General features: G+C 38.8%; 1 protein-coding gene across 1 annotated transcript in view; it reads left to right on the top strand.

Moving 5' to 3' along the window:
- The window catches only part of Rsf1 (remodeling and spacing factor 1), a 104310-nt gene extending 89780 nt beyond the window's left edge, over positions 1 to 14530 (top strand). Inside the window, exons 12-16 of the mRNA XM_005073947.4 lie at positions 469 to 536; positions 2035 to 2242; positions 4146 to 4378; positions 6286 to 6474; positions 8380 to 14530. Of these exons, the coding sequence (XP_005074004.3) occupies positions 469 to 536; positions 2035 to 2242; positions 4146 to 4378; positions 6286 to 6474; positions 8380 to 8948 (1267 nt within the window). The 3' untranslated portion in view covers positions 8949 to 14530. The remainder of the gene's footprint in view (positions 1 to 468; positions 537 to 2034; positions 2243 to 4145; positions 4379 to 6285; positions 6475 to 8379) is intronic.
- The last annotated feature ends 948 nt before the right edge of the window (positions 14531 to 15478 follow it).

Raw genomic sequence — 15478 nt, 5'->3', positions numbered from 1 at the left:
GATACTGTCTTTGTTTGTACTCCTGTGTGGCAGTACCATCAACTGAATAGCTTTCCGAAAGCATACATTGATTCACAGTTTCAGAGGCTTTCTAGTCTATGATGAAAGTAGCTGGTGAGAGCTGGTGAGGACCAGTTTCTGACTTTTCCATGGTGACTCTGTGCTCTCTTGGTAGCAGTTCTCAAGGGCAGATCTAGTGTCTGTTGAGGGCCTGCTTCTTTATGTATATGGCTGTCCTCTTGCTTTAATTTCACATGGCATAAGAGGCCTGGGGATTCTTGTTTTCTCTTTTTTTTTTCTCCTGTTTAATGAGGACATTTATCATATTCATGAGTGCCCATGTCCTGAGACCATCACATGTGAGTTGGGGTGGGGACAAAACCAGACTCTTGTAGCCACTTTGTGTAGGTGGTCTTTGGAAATGAAACACTAATACAGCTTTCAGTCTGATCACTGTGCTTGTTTTAGATTTGATGAGTTTGATGAAGCAATTGATGAAGCTATAGAAGATGATATCAAGGAGGCTGATGGAGGGGGTATGTCTCTCATTTATTCTTTTTCACATAAGATTATTTCTCTCTCCATTGCTAACACTGAATAAACTAGCTCATATTCAGAGTAATCTGCTGACATGTGCCAGGGTATTATGTCAGAACTTATTACTAATTTTTGTATGATCTAATACAAAATTTTCAATTCCTTCATTGATCAAACAATGTATATCTGGTTCTCATTAGAACACTCAGGAAACTTTCCTATTGTCTTTGCAACAACAAAGTCTCAGAATGCGTGGATAATCTGAATTTGAATGACAGTGTAACTATGTTACAAATCAGTTTACTCATTTAATTGCCTTCTCTTTCTTTTCTTGGTTTTTGTTTTGTTTGAGACAGGGTTTCTCTCTCTGTAGTCCTGGTTGTTCTGGAATTCACTTGCTCTGTAGACCAGACTGGCCTTTAACTCACAGAGATCCTCCTGCCTCTGCTTCCTGAGTGCTGGGATTAAAGGCCTGTACCACCACGGCCAGCCTTAATTACCTTTCAAAATAGCACCCACACAAATGTTGTATTCACTTACAAAAACACACACATAAGCCAGGCAGTGGTGGTGCATACCTTTAATCCCAGCACTTAGGAGGCAGAGGCAGGTAGATCTCAGTGAGTTTGAGGCCAGCCTGGTCTGCAAAATGAGTTCCAGAATAGCTAGGACTATTACACAGAGAAACCCTGCCTCAGTGAATGAATGAATGAATGAATGAATGACAGCATATATACACACACATGAATTTTATTAAAATCTTAAAAGCCATGAGAACTGAGTGCTGGCAAGATCCCTTAGTGGTAGCAGCATTTGATCACAGTATTAACAATCTGAATTAGATATATCTTGGACCTTACCTCTGATCTCTATAAGTGTGTGCCTTGGAATGTATGGACACACATATGACATAAAAGAGGGAGGGGAGGGAGGGAGGGAAGGAAGGAAGGAACAAAGGAGTATATTGAAGGATTAAACAGATGACCCCAAGGTTAAAAGTGGTTACTGTTCTTACAGAGGACCCAGGTTCAGTTCTCAGTACCTACTTTGTAGCTCACAACTACACTACCTCTAGTTCTAGTCAATTCAAATCCCTCCTCTAACCTTAGGTGCCAGGCATGCATGTACTATACATACATATGTGTAGGCAAAACATTCATATACATACAGTAACGATTATTAAGCCATGTATGGTGATACAAATTTATAAATCAGGGGAGGTAAGAACCTGGGCTGCACAGAGAGATTTTTTTAAAAATGTCCTTCCACCAAATAAAAGACAATGAAATAAAGGGGAAAGGACGCATCACTAAGTGGTATATCATACAAAATATAAAACTAGGAGTCTCTGCACCGTGAACTTATATTCAGTATGATAGGCATGTTAATTTAGATTTTAGATCATTGTTAGCTGATGTTGTAAGCAACCTGCATGTTTCTAAGAAAATTAAGCAAAGAAAGAGGTTCAGTAAACATGCAGTTATCTCTTCCTCTCAGGAGTTGGCCGAGGAAAAGATATCTCCACCATCACAGGCCACCGTGGGAAAGACATCTCTACTATTTTGGATGAAGAACGAAAGGAAAATAAAAGGCCTCAGAGGGCAGCTGCTGCTCGCAGGAAGAAACGCCGGCGGCTTAATGATCTTGATAGTGATAGCAACCTAGATGAGGAAGAGAGTGAGGATGAGTTCAAGATCAGTGACGGGTATGTGACCTGCCTCAAGACCCATTCTTTAGGTGGCAGCTTACACAGAGCCAGGTTCTGAGACACACTTGGCTGGACCATGTTATGGCTTTTATTCTTCATACACATGGACAATCTATATTTTCAGGACATTTAAAGCAGGTCTGAGATTAATTGTTTTGATTCATTTCAGATTACATTTAAAGCTACGTTTATGATGGTTTAATATTTAAAATTATATTTAAATTTGATTAATTATAATTGAAATTTTATTTATTGAAATCTTTCTGTGTACTACCTTTTGCTACCCAGTTCATCAGTGGATTTTAATAAAGTGTGATAAATTATAAAGGAGTAAGTAATTACTGTCTTCTGGTGGTCTGTAGAGGTTTGGAGGGGTAACTAATCCAACATTAGGATTAGGGTTGCTTTTATGCAAAACAAATACAAACTACTGCAGAGTTTCTCCTTTTGGCTCAGTAGTACATGTAGTAGGAAGTTACTCAGCACTGCCTGCCTCTGTAATTTAGGTAAAATAAAGGTATGGTACAGAAGGTACTTGTGTCCATCTAAGGTAGTCAGGAAAACCTCACAGTAAGAGGTAACATAGAATCAACACGTGCAGAATGAGTACTTTGAACAGCTATATGAGATTAGAGGCGGGATGAGAAAAGAAAGCAACCCGAACAAAGAAGCCACATGCTCCAATGTCAAGGAGTAGTTAGGAAATTCCCTGAAAAACAAGAATATGGGGATGATGGGGCTGGAGAGATGGCTCAGAGGTTAAGAGCATTGGCTGCTCTTCCAGAGGTTCTCAGTTCAGTTCCCAGCAACCACATTGTGGTTCACAACCATCTGTAATGAGATCTGGTGCCCTCTTCTGATGTGCAAGCATACACACAGGCAGAATACTGCATACAAAATAAGTAAATAAATCTTTTTTTTTTTTAAGAGTATGGGGATGAAAGAGAGAATGCTCTGGTGGAGCTGCAATCAGAACATAAAAAAGAACAAATTATGGAATGGGTTTTTTCTGTTTCTTTGTTTTCATGCATACAAATTTGAACTTGCCCTGAAAATGTTTTAAAAAAATACCTAAAGGGTTAAGGTGTGAGGTGAAAAGTTTGGTCAGGATATGTACCATGCGATTGGGATAATGATGGGTGAATGATTCTCAATACCAGATAGCAGGTACAGGTGTTTGCCACCCAAGCCTTGCAACCCTATTTCCATCTTTAGAAGCCTTGTAAAGGTAGAAGGAGACAACCAACTCTACAATGTTGGCTGATATTCACATACAGGTACAAGTACCCCATCCCTCCCCATAAGAAGAAGCCAAGTTTTTTGTATTAAAAAAAATGTATATATCAGGCTGGAGATAGAAGAGGGGTATTAGGAAATATTGAGCACTTTTGGGTATTTTGGATTTAAGATGCATCCCAAAGAGGTCAGTGACAGAAGTTACCTATGAAATTCAGCATCAGTTTTTTTAACACCAGAGAACAGTATGCTCATTTTTTTAAACATTTCTAAAGATTTATTTATTATGTATACAGCATCTGTATGCCCACAGGCCAGAAGAGTGTGCCAGATCTCATTACAGATGGTTGTGAGCCACCATGTCGATGCTGGAAATTAAACTCGGGTCCTCTGGAAGAACAGCCAATGCTCTTAACCTCTGAACCATCTCTCCAGCCCCCCAGCATCAGTTATCTTCGTGGCTTCTACAAAGAGGATATATCTGTCTGATATATAGACAGAAGTTGACATAATTTTCTAGATGTGTCTTTAAATATTAACATTTCACTGGATTCATTACAGTTGTTGTTTGGAACTATGAAAAACTGGTTATCACTTCCAACTGTACCATTACAAAACAAACACTGAGTGCACCATCATGACATTTCTGGCTTTTCCTGCACAGATCTCAAGATGAGTTTGTTGTGTCTGATGAAAACCCAGATGAAAGTGAAGAAGATCCACCATCTAATGAAGACAGTGACACAGACTTCTGTAGCCGAAGACTCAGGCGGCATCCTTCTAGGCCAATGAGACAAAGCCGGCGTTTGCGGAGAAAGACCCCAAAGAAAAAGTACTCCGATGATGATGAAGAAGAAGAAGAAGAAGAAGAATCTGAGGAGAATAGTAGAGACTCTGGTAAAATGCTTTCTGTCTCTATCCGAGCAACTCAGTTGCTTCCTGTGGCTTCTGGAGTTCCATGGTGTCAGAATTGTACTCAGCTGTGACTTAGGCGTCCTGATGAGATTCTGGATTCCTTTTCTTATAACTTTTTTCATACAGAGCACATCTGAGAAAATTCATATAAATTCATGTGTTACCTTCATGCCAACTCTTTGAGAATGTTAAATTATGATAAATTCTGTGGGTATTTCTGAGAATATTTTGAGATGTTGTAGCATGAGGACCAAAACCCCACACACACACTAGGGCTTCTTAAACTTTCTACTCATAACTTTTTATTCCTGAGAAGCTTTTACACAACTTCCAGTACTTAAGTTTATGAAATAGATAATAAAAGTCAAACATTGACTGAATCAATCATAAGAATCTTTTTTTTTAATGTATTTTTTTCCCATGCATTGCTGTTTTGTTCATGAAGGGTGTCAGATCCCCTGGGGACTGGAGTTATAGACACTTGTGAGCTGCCATGTGGGTGCTGAGAATTGAACCTAGGTCTTCTGGAAGAGCAGCCAATGCTCTTAACCACTGAGTCATATCTCCAGCCCCCAGATAATGGAGAAAATGTTTAATTTTAATAAAATAATTACTTTGGAAACATAATTTTGCATACTGTTGATAACAGATGTACTTATATTTTCTTTATAAAACTCAATTCAGAAATTCAAACAGCATTTTTAAAAATCAAAAATTCTAACAATGCAATCCAGAGACTAATTTGGTAATTATGTATTGAGGAATGATAATAAATATTAAAACATTTGCTGTAATTAAACCATTATGTTTTAGAATCTACTTTTATTGAAAATCATAATACATAAAATGTACTTCAGTTATATACATTCATTCTTTCACTTTTCCCAGTTCCTCCCAGATCTACCCCCTTCCAACCATATGGTATGTCTTTTTGTCCAATCTCTGTTGCCCATGTGCTCATCGGTTTAGGACCAACTACTGAAACATGCCTATCTGGGACCACACCCTTACCAAAAAATTGACTTTCCCCTAAAAGCAACCAGCATCTCCTCAGCTTCTCAGTTTATGAGCCCCTCCTTCTTGCATGCTCAAATGTGTCCTAACTTGATCTTGTGCAGAAATCCACAGCTCTGTGAGTTCACAAGTACAGCTGTCCTTTCTTGTCCAGAAAACAGTTTTGCCCAGGTACTTACCATCCTCTGGCTCCTACAGTCTTTCCACCCCTCTTCTGTGATGGTGCCTGAGCCTTGGGGGAATTGTGTGTGATATAGATGTCCTTCTTGGCTAGGCTCTCCACACTTACTCTGTACTCTGACCAGCTGGTTGTTCTCAGTTGAATGTATTATGGAGTTACCAAACAGATGTTAACAACATTCCCCCTTCTTTTGGCATTGCTTGGGATCAAGTGCCAGGCAAACACTCTACCTGTGAGCTGCGCATCCAACCATCTCCTCCTCACCCTTTATGTACTCTCCCTTCTTCTGTCTTGTTTTCTTTCATAACTTTTTTTATCTTGGGAGTTAACTGATAATAGTATGCATTTGTGAGGCTGGGCTATTCAGTTGATACTTGCCTACCATGCTTGAAGTACCACTGCATATGGGATGGACACGTGTAGTGTCAGTATTCAGGAAGTGGTGGTAAGAGGAGCAGAAGGTCAAGGTCAGTCTGTGCTACGGACCTGGTCTCAAAAAAACCACAAGTGTACATTTGTGACATTTTGCAAACTGATTTTTATTTTAAAAGAAAATGAGATTTATAAAACTTACTCAACTGAAATGTTTACAACTAGACTCTATTGATTTTATATTTTATAGCCTAAAGCATGTTAAAATACCAATGGATTTAAATTTTGTTCTTCTTTATCCTCCCCCTTTGTTTCTAAACAGAAAGCGACTTTAGTGATGACTTTAGTGATGATTTTGTAGAAACCCGGCGAAGGCGATCAAGAAGGAACCAGAAAAGACAAATTAACTACAAAGAAGATTCAGAGAGTGATGGTTCCCAGAAGAGTATACGACGTGGTAAAGAAATCAGGCGAGTTCATAAGCGCAGACTCTCCAGCTCAGAGAGTGAAGGTAAATGGTGTCTCCTGTGTGTCATAGAACGTTCAGGCTTGTGCTCTGTGTGCTTGCTTTTCTTTTCTTTTTGTTTATCTGTTTATTTATTTTATTATTTTCTGAGACAGGGTTTCTCTGTGTAGCCCTGGCTGTCCTGGAACTCATTCTGCAGACCCGGCAGGCCTCAAACTCAGAGACCTTGACTCTTATCTTCCACCTTTTAAGGCATTTAATCTATAATTGTTTGTGATCTGTTTTGAATATATTACTTTTACAAATTAATCATGAAATAGAATTTGAGAGTATGAGAGCAGGAAAACAATATGTGAATGGATGTGGTTGACTTAGTCTTGGGTATCTTCATATGTCATAAAGATAAAACTAAATTCTTTAATCCAGCCATTAAAAGTGAGTATTTTTTGCACTAGACCCTCGTGTAAGAATTAGGAATTGGACAGAACAAAGTAGCCCTCATGTAACACTTAAGGTAGATGCAAAAATTATAAAATAAATATTAGGATATAAGATATTATATAGAGAAAAGGAGTTAGACACATGAAATTTCAGATTTCCTGAGTGAGAAAAACAATATTTAGGGGGAAAGTTAGGACTTAGTGGTGGAATACTTTTTCCCAGCATGCAAGAGGCTCTAGGACACCACACGCGCACGTGTGCACGCACACACACATACACACACACACACGCACACACACAAGATATGTTGGGTAGGAGTTACATGCTATCTAAAGGAAGAGTGATACTTACAGAACAACAAACTCAAAGCCTGACCTATCTAACTGTGCCCAGCACATTCAGGGAACAGGAAGCTCAGGGTGGTTAGTACTGAATGTGTCAAGAGAATGAGAAGTCAGCAAGCTACAGTGCACATGGTTGCACAAATCAATATTTTTGTGCAGATCAGGTTCTATTAGAAGATGGTCATATCTGTTAATTTACATATTGTCTGTAATTGCCTTTTTAAAAATTAGTAGTTTTGGTAGAACATGGGGGTCTCACCTAACTCTCCCCCTCTAAAATAAAATTGGTAATCTCAGATAAAAAGCCCAGCTGTCTAACTAGATTTCTGCAATAATAGGGATGTTCTGTATCCATGCTAATTCAGTAAGCACTAATCTCATATGGCTTAAAACACTTGAAATGTAGCTGGCTTGAACTTGGAACTAAATTTTTGTTTAATTGGTTTAAAATGACCACATAACTTGTGTCTACTATATGAATAGAGCATTGCATGGATTGTGGATTTATTCTGTGTGAGATGGGAAGTAGTTAGAAGATTTTTGAGCAGTGGAGTGATACAATCCCATGTGGGTTCTAATTTGCTAGATTACTTATATTATCAATAAATTTAAGAACAAGGCAGTAGTTTGGAGAACAGGGATGAGATTATGCTGGCTGGAACTTGGTCCATAGCTGTAAGGAAAATGTTATCAAATTGTGGATAGTTTTGCTAAGATTTCCTTTTATTTAGTGTGTGTGTGTGTGTGTGTGTGTGTGTGTGTGTGTGTGTGTACTTCCCAAGTATGGAGATTTTAGGTGTGTACCCCATGCCTTCCTGCAGTTTTAACCTTTGCTTATTAATATGTTTACATGACTCCTCAATTTTAGGAATAAGAGGAAGAGTTTCTCAGTTTGTGGCTAACTTACATTCACTTAATTCAAGGACCATCAGACCCTCTTCTCCCACCCCCCAATCTACTTTTTCTTAAAATCAGAAGTAAAATACACAGTAGATCTTATTGAGCATTGTTACAGATGGTGGTGAGAGTTAGATATCTTATCAGTCTATTTATTACAGAACAGTATTTCATAAGAGGAAAACATGGGGTGGACATGGGAAAGAAAGGACTATTTGAATGTGTTTATGGTTACCTGTGCCAATAGCTTAAATATTGTTTATTCTAGAGAGCTATATGTCCAAGAACTCTGAAGATGATGGGCTGACAAAAGAATCTAAGCGGTCTGTTCGAAAACGGGGCCGAAGCACAGATGAATATTCAGAAGCAGATGAGGATGATGAAGAGGAAGGCAAACGATCCCGCAAGCGGCTACACCGTATTGAGACAGATGAGGAGAGCTGTGACAATGGTCGTGGAGATGCAGAACAGCCTGCCCATGACAACCAGCCCAGGGTCCTGCCCTCAGAGCAGGAGAGCAGCAAGAAGCCCTATCGGATAGAGAGTGATGAGGAAGAGGACTTTGAAAATGTGGGCAAAGTAGGGAGCCCATTGGACTACAGCTTAGTGGACTTGCCTTCCACCAATGGACAGAGCCCTGGCAAAGCCATTGAGAACTTGATGGGCAAGCCAACTGAAAAGTCGCAGACCCCCAAGGACAACGGCACAGCCAGTGCAAGTCTAGCCCCCAATGGGACAAGTGGTGGACAGGAGGTGGGGGTCCCAGAAGAGGATGAAGATGAGCTTTTGCGAGTGACTGACCTTGTTGATTATGTCTGTAACAGTGAACAGTTATAAGACTTCTTTCCATTTTGTGCTAATTTATTCCACGGTAGCTCTCACACCAGCGGGCCAGTTAGTAAAAGCTGTTTAATTTTTCCTAGAAAACTCCACTACAGAACGACTTTTTAGAAGAAAAATTTCAACAAATCCCGAAGTCTTTCTGTGAAGTGACCAGTTTTGAACTTTGAAGATTAATAATTGCTGTAAATTCCTTTTGATTTTCTTTTTCCAAGTTCATGGTCCTTGGTAATTTCATTCATGGGGAAAAATCTTATTATAATAACAACAAAGATTTGTATATTTTTGACTTTATATTTCCTGAGCTCTCCTGACTTTGTGAAAAGGGTGGATACGAATGCATTCCAAATCTGTGAGGGCCCAAAACAGGATTTAGGGTGGGAGAAAGCACTTGTGCTTTAGCTTTTCATATTAAATATATATTATATTTAAACATTCATGGCATAGATGATGATTAACAAACTGTTTAAAGGTTCAAGTCTGTACTATTGCAGTTTGAGAATTGTAGATACATCGTACATACTTCACTTAGTAATAGCCTTCGTGAAATCAGTCTGTTTACTCTTGGAGTTATCACACTTTAAATAAAGAAGAGACCATGGAAGTACCATCATAAAAACACTTTAACCTAAGTTTCTGTTATAGCAGGCTTTCTTGTTTTAAAAACACACACACAAAATCATCTGAAAAGCATTTGTATAGTAAATTGTATAATGAAGCTTTGACAGCCAGTTTGTGCTGCAGGAGGTCTCAGCAGCTTTTATGCTGTGATAATATATATGATGGCCTCTACTACACTGTGTCAGGTGGGAAGTTAGTGAAATGAATGTGGACTTTGCTGAAATGCAGGTACACTATAAACTTTGCCAGTAATGAAACTCTTCTGGCCATATGATGTTTACTGAGATGTCATTTTGAATATAATACATCTAAATATGACATATATGGAGATACTAAGCTGACAGTGGTATTTTAGCACATTTGAAGATTGAGAAGGGATTTTCAGGTGAATTTTAACTGGTCTGTTCTTGCCCTTAGTATCTACTTCAAATTGAAGTCTACAAACAAAGCAGTTCCTTTGGGAGGTGTTTAGTTTTGAGTTAGAGAGAGAGAGAGAGAGAGAGAGAGAGAGAGAGAGAGAGAGAGAGAGAGAGAGAGAGAGAGAGAGAGAGAGAGAGAGAGAGAGAGAGAGAGAGAGAGAGAGAGAGAGAGAGAGAGTGCGTGTGCGTGTTGGAATTTTCTATCTGCCTGGATACATTAGCAGGGTTTGAATGTAGTTCTGGCCTTTGGCCATTATATACTTCTATTAAAATCCATTTATAGTCACACAACCAACAGAACTGAATGAGAACCGCTGATATACTTAATAGACATAACTTCCATTTTAAACATCTCAACACTCTAAGGATTCGCCCTTTGCTTCAAGAATTAGGCGGTTTTCCAATTAAATAATGTAACATAGCTGACACTAACATATGAACTTCATCTTAGTTTCTGTTACAGTTGTGAAGTTTCAGGCACAGCCCTAACCCTGGACAACTGTAGCATTTGTGATTCTTGCCTGGCACATCCTGAAGCCTTTAGCATTGCTTCGGTGTGTGCTCTTGCCCTGGGATTCGGGTTTTCTGATCCAGTGTCGTCTGTTGCCAGCAATAGACATACCGTTTCTGCTGCTGGCCCAAGGAACTTCATTTTTCTTTTCAGATTAAGCATTATATGTGGTAGTCAGTGTACAGTAAACCACTTCTTTTTTATCATTAAAAGCTGGCATTAGACTTGTATCATAAAGATCTCTCTGGAAACTTTATGCTCCTACTTTCTGTTCCTCAACAGATATTGCCCTTAAATCTTACCTTCTGCCCTTTAAAGTTTAGTGCTGATTTTTTCAGTTACTGAATGTTTCATTTTAGTTCTGTAGAACTTGTCCAATAATATTTTTGCTTTGATTCTAGTGATGAACTTGTATTTGTGTAACAATGAACAGTGAAAGCAACCTTTAAAAAAAAAAAGATGCAGCAGCTGCTGCTACAAAACCAGTTGTGGTTTTATCTTGAAACAGTGTTGTGCTGGAAGGACCGGGTGGGCGTGTAGTCACAGGAAGCAAAGGACTAAAACAGAGCCCCATTCACTTGTAAAACTTCCTTTCTAGCTGTTTTATTTAAAAATGAGCTAAGTAAACTTTTTAACTGTCTAGAACAGGCAGGCAGAAGGATTCCTACTAGTGCATGGTACGTGGTTCCTGCCACCCTGTCTCAGAAGGTGTCAATCCTGCAGCCAGGTAAAGCCACTGTGGTGTAGAAACTCTCCCATGTGCCTGTCTCTACCTCTGCACACACCAGCTCTTGCATCCACCTATCAATTCTACTCATCATTTATACAGATGATTAGAATTAGTAAATGAGTAGCTAATGCAACAGCATGCGGAATGTGAAGTAACTGCTGTTATGGAAAACCCACAGTAATTTTTACAGTAAAGACTGAGTATTCCACTTAGCAAATGTCCCACTGACGGGGTTTCAAAACCACTTTGTGCTATCTGATCCTTACTAAACTTGTACCAGTGTCAGCTTGATACTGAGTGTCTCCCTTCTAACCTTACATTCTCATTAAACCAACTGGCTATCAAGAGTAATCCAGGCAGCTAATACATACTAATTCTTAGTATCCAGAGAGTTCTGCTGCTTGGCTTTGTTGTTTCTGTTCATGCTGGAGATTGAATCCAGGGCTTTATGCATGCTGGGTAGAACTCCTGCCTTGTTTAGTGTTTAGAGTCAGTCCCTCAGAGTCTGTTATCTCTCAGAAATACTCACTTGGAAGATGCTCCCAATGAGGTTTCTGTTGCTGCTGTCAAAATAAATGTTCTGTATCAAAAATTCTGATACAACCATTAAGAACTGGAGAATGGAAAGGAAAACAGTAATGTAGGGATCAACTATCTTCAATCCATGATAGATTCAGATTTACAATATATTGATAGAATATCTCCTTTTAATAACTTCAGTGACCCCCCCCTACCTTTTCAAATACAAGTGTTGAACTTGTATTAAGCTCCCAGTATCAGACTCTTAGTCTACAGCATATGCATTTTAGGAAGATGCAGTATAGTATTCAAAGTGTTTAGTTTGCCATTTCAATAAAGTTGAAAAACTAGCCAGATTTCTAAAGTCCAAGAACTTAGAATTGAAATAGTGTAGGTAAAGGACTCAGACTGGTTTGTGCCTGTGTGGTGATGAGATGGTGTTTATTGTAGAATGTTACTGGAAAGTGATGTGTCTTTAACAATACACATAATACACTGAGGTTATTTCGTCCTTGACATCTTTCTCCAGTTGGAAAAGGTTGTTATTCAGAGGATAAAAAGGAGTTTCATTAAGAATGAATTCATGGGCCGGGTGTTGGTGGCTCACACCTTTAATCCCAGCACTCGGGAAGCAGAGGCAGGTGGATCTCTGTGAGTTCGAGGCCAGCCTTATCTACAGAGCGAGTTCCAGGACAGCCTCCAAAACAATACAGAGAAAGCCTGTCTCAAAAAACCAAAAAAAAAAAAAATGAGTTCATGTTCATAAGTTTACTGGTAACTTATTTTTTAAAAAGTAATCTGCCAAAGAACCAAGAACTTCAGATACTAATGATGAAATTGTGGGGGGGAAAGGTTTTTAAAAGAATGTTACTCACTTTTCACTTTCTAGTTGATAGAACCTATCCTATATAAGACATTTAAGCAAAGTGAATATATTAAGAAAAATGTGGACACTTCTTTAAATTGAGAGTAAAATGCTGGCAAGTATGTTAGTAATCGTTAAGTGGGATGGCTGGAGTTCCCTTTGTCACAGGAATGCCCGTTTGCCCTCATTTGTAGGCAGAGGTGTTGTCCACTTACTAATTGTTCCACCAGAGGACAAGAAGCACCTAACAAATCTTTTTAACACTCAGATAATGCTGTGACTCCACTGTCAGCTGCCGCAGCCGAGCAGATCTCTAGTTCAGGACAGTCTCAGCTTTAGAACAAAGATGAAGATTTTTCTTAAGAGAAAATGTGTATACATACACATTCTGGATAACTACAAGAAAGGTGAATTCATCATGAACTGACATAAAAATATAAAGCAAATAGTTGTGACAAAATTATGAATATGATTCAATTATAGAAAGTTTAGAGAACAAATAGTTTTTGTCGGTTTGACATTCTCAAAATATATTTCTGGTTCTCTTAAGAAGCAGAGAATGCCAAAACCATATGTATGCTGTAGTCTACATAGTCCTTGTCTGTTTTAACTCGATCCATTATTGAACTCTGAGAATAAAATTCATTCCCATTTTATCCACCATTCCTAGTATAACCTTGGAAGTGGCAAGCTAATTACTGGTTAATTTCCTCACTGTTTGTATCCTGATCCTGAGAGAAAACTGCTTTCTTCAGTTTTTTTGTTTTGTTTTGTTTCTGGACAGCGTTTCTCTGCCCTGGCTGTCCTGGAACTCACTCTGTTGACCAGGCTGGCCTTGAACTCAGAGATCCTCCTGCCTCTGCCTTCTGAGTGCCGGGATTAAAGGCATGTGCCACCACCGCCTGGCTTCATCCAGTTTTTAAACTGGGTTATTATGTTATGCTTCCACTTAATTTTCAAAATATTTCAATCTAACTTAAATTATTTAACATCTTTTGAGTGCCAAGGTTTGCTAGGTAACTGGCTGCATTAACACTGAGGATAAGTCATTCCCATGTAAACAGTCATAAGCCAAAATAGACTTGGTGCAGAACCACTTTAGATTGTACACTCAACATGTGTTCCTCATACAGAGCCTCTCAGAAGGTGATTAGAACAGAGTTCCCTTAATGTTTCCACTCCTTTTGGTCATGTACACAACTCCTTGCCCCATCTCATATTTCTACGACTTTGCTCTGGGAGATGCTGTTCTGGCACACTCACTAGTCTAAGTTCATGGAGCTGTTGCTTTTATCTTAGTGCTTCAGATATGTCTGTCCTATACAATGTATGTGAAAGAACATAAATTACCAGATGAATAGGGATTTACTAAGCTCTAGACATTCTGAATGAGAAAAAAAATTAAGAAACTGTATTTGTGGGCTTGGTTTGGTTTTTGTTTTTGTTTTGCCAAACTGGTACAAGCCAGAAAATGTTCAAAGGACTGAATAACCTTCTTTGTTTTTGCCACTGGATGATATAAGTTAAAGTGAGCTTGTTTAACTATATATTTTCTTGACTTTCATCAGTTCAGAAGGAGTCTAACTTAAGTGTTTGGGGTTTGTTTGACCTGTATTTATTGCATCCTGGTCCAAGGCCAGGAGCCTGCATGTTATGTTTATGGACAACCAGAACACAGTCATTGTGGAACTTAATGGCTCAAGATCTTCTAAATCATTTAACTTATTTTGTACGTTGCGAAAAAAGAAAAAAAAGTTTATTTTGCTTGAGAGTCACATTTTTTTATAACTGTACAGCTTTTAAGGGATGGGAGGTGGGAAAATGCCCTACAAATAGGATGTAGATTTTTACAGTTGTGTTTATGGTAGAACATCTACAGGAGCATTATGTAATTAAACCTCAAATTGTTTAAAACCTTGTGCCATGGTCTTTTTCGTTCTATTGCCCTTTGGCAGAGTTGGTGCATGTCAATACTGCACTGCTGTATGGACAACCCTTGAAATTAGATCAAAACTTTTTTCCAAGCTTTCATACCATTGCATGAGTATACCCCCGAGCCACCCGTGTGTACATGCTCACACACTCACAGAGTTTATATTAGTGTAAATGGATCTTCAGGATCAGTTCAGGGGTGACATCCCAAATCTGGCAATCGGTAGCATATTCTTTCAGTGCATGCCTGTGTAGTGCCTGTCTAGGGTATTGTTGATGTTGGTGTGTTTTGTTCTCCTATTAAAGTAGATTCTTGGTCATAGCATCTAGATAGTACCTTGCCTAAAACTCCCATGAGGATCCATGTGCACTTTAAGAAGGGATGTCCTATGGAGGTGGGAATGGGGCAGGGCTAGTTTCTTATGTGTAAAAGGAAAACCTAGAATTGTTTGACTATTCCATAGACTTACCCAAATAACTTGCTGAAACTTGGGAGGAAGGGCCATCATGTTCAATTTTTCAATCCCTCCTTATTTGGTAAGTAATTTTGCAATCTCTTAGAACTGCTGTTGGTCTTCATGGTACATTTTACCACGCTGTCGCCACACCTTTTTAAATGCCAGTACTTTTTTTGCTATCTAATTTTACCATTCTAATTTACTATTGTAAAGCATAACTATTCTTACAAGGAATTGAATTCATCTAAATGTGTCATAGTTTCTAAGTAACCTTCACCTGTTGTCAACTAATTTGGGAAATAATTTTCTTTGCTGTCTTCACCCATTTAGAAGCTTATGGGCCATGAATTTCAATGTGAAGAGTACAAATGCCAGATAAGACTTTGTAAATTGATGCCGGGCAGTGGTGGTGTACCCCTTTGGTCCCAGCACTCGGGAGGCAGAGGCAGGCAGATCTCTGTTAGTTCGAGAC

The sequence above is a fragment of the Mesocricetus auratus genome, unplaced genomic scaffold, assembly GCF_017639785.1.
Source record: "Mesocricetus auratus isolate SY011 unplaced genomic scaffold, BCM_Maur_2.0 Super-Scaffold_4256, whole genome shotgun sequence".
Lineage (NCBI taxonomy): Eukaryota > Metazoa > Chordata > Mammalia > Rodentia > Cricetidae > Mesocricetus > Mesocricetus auratus.
This window is presented reverse-complemented; position numbering and strand designations above follow the sequence as displayed.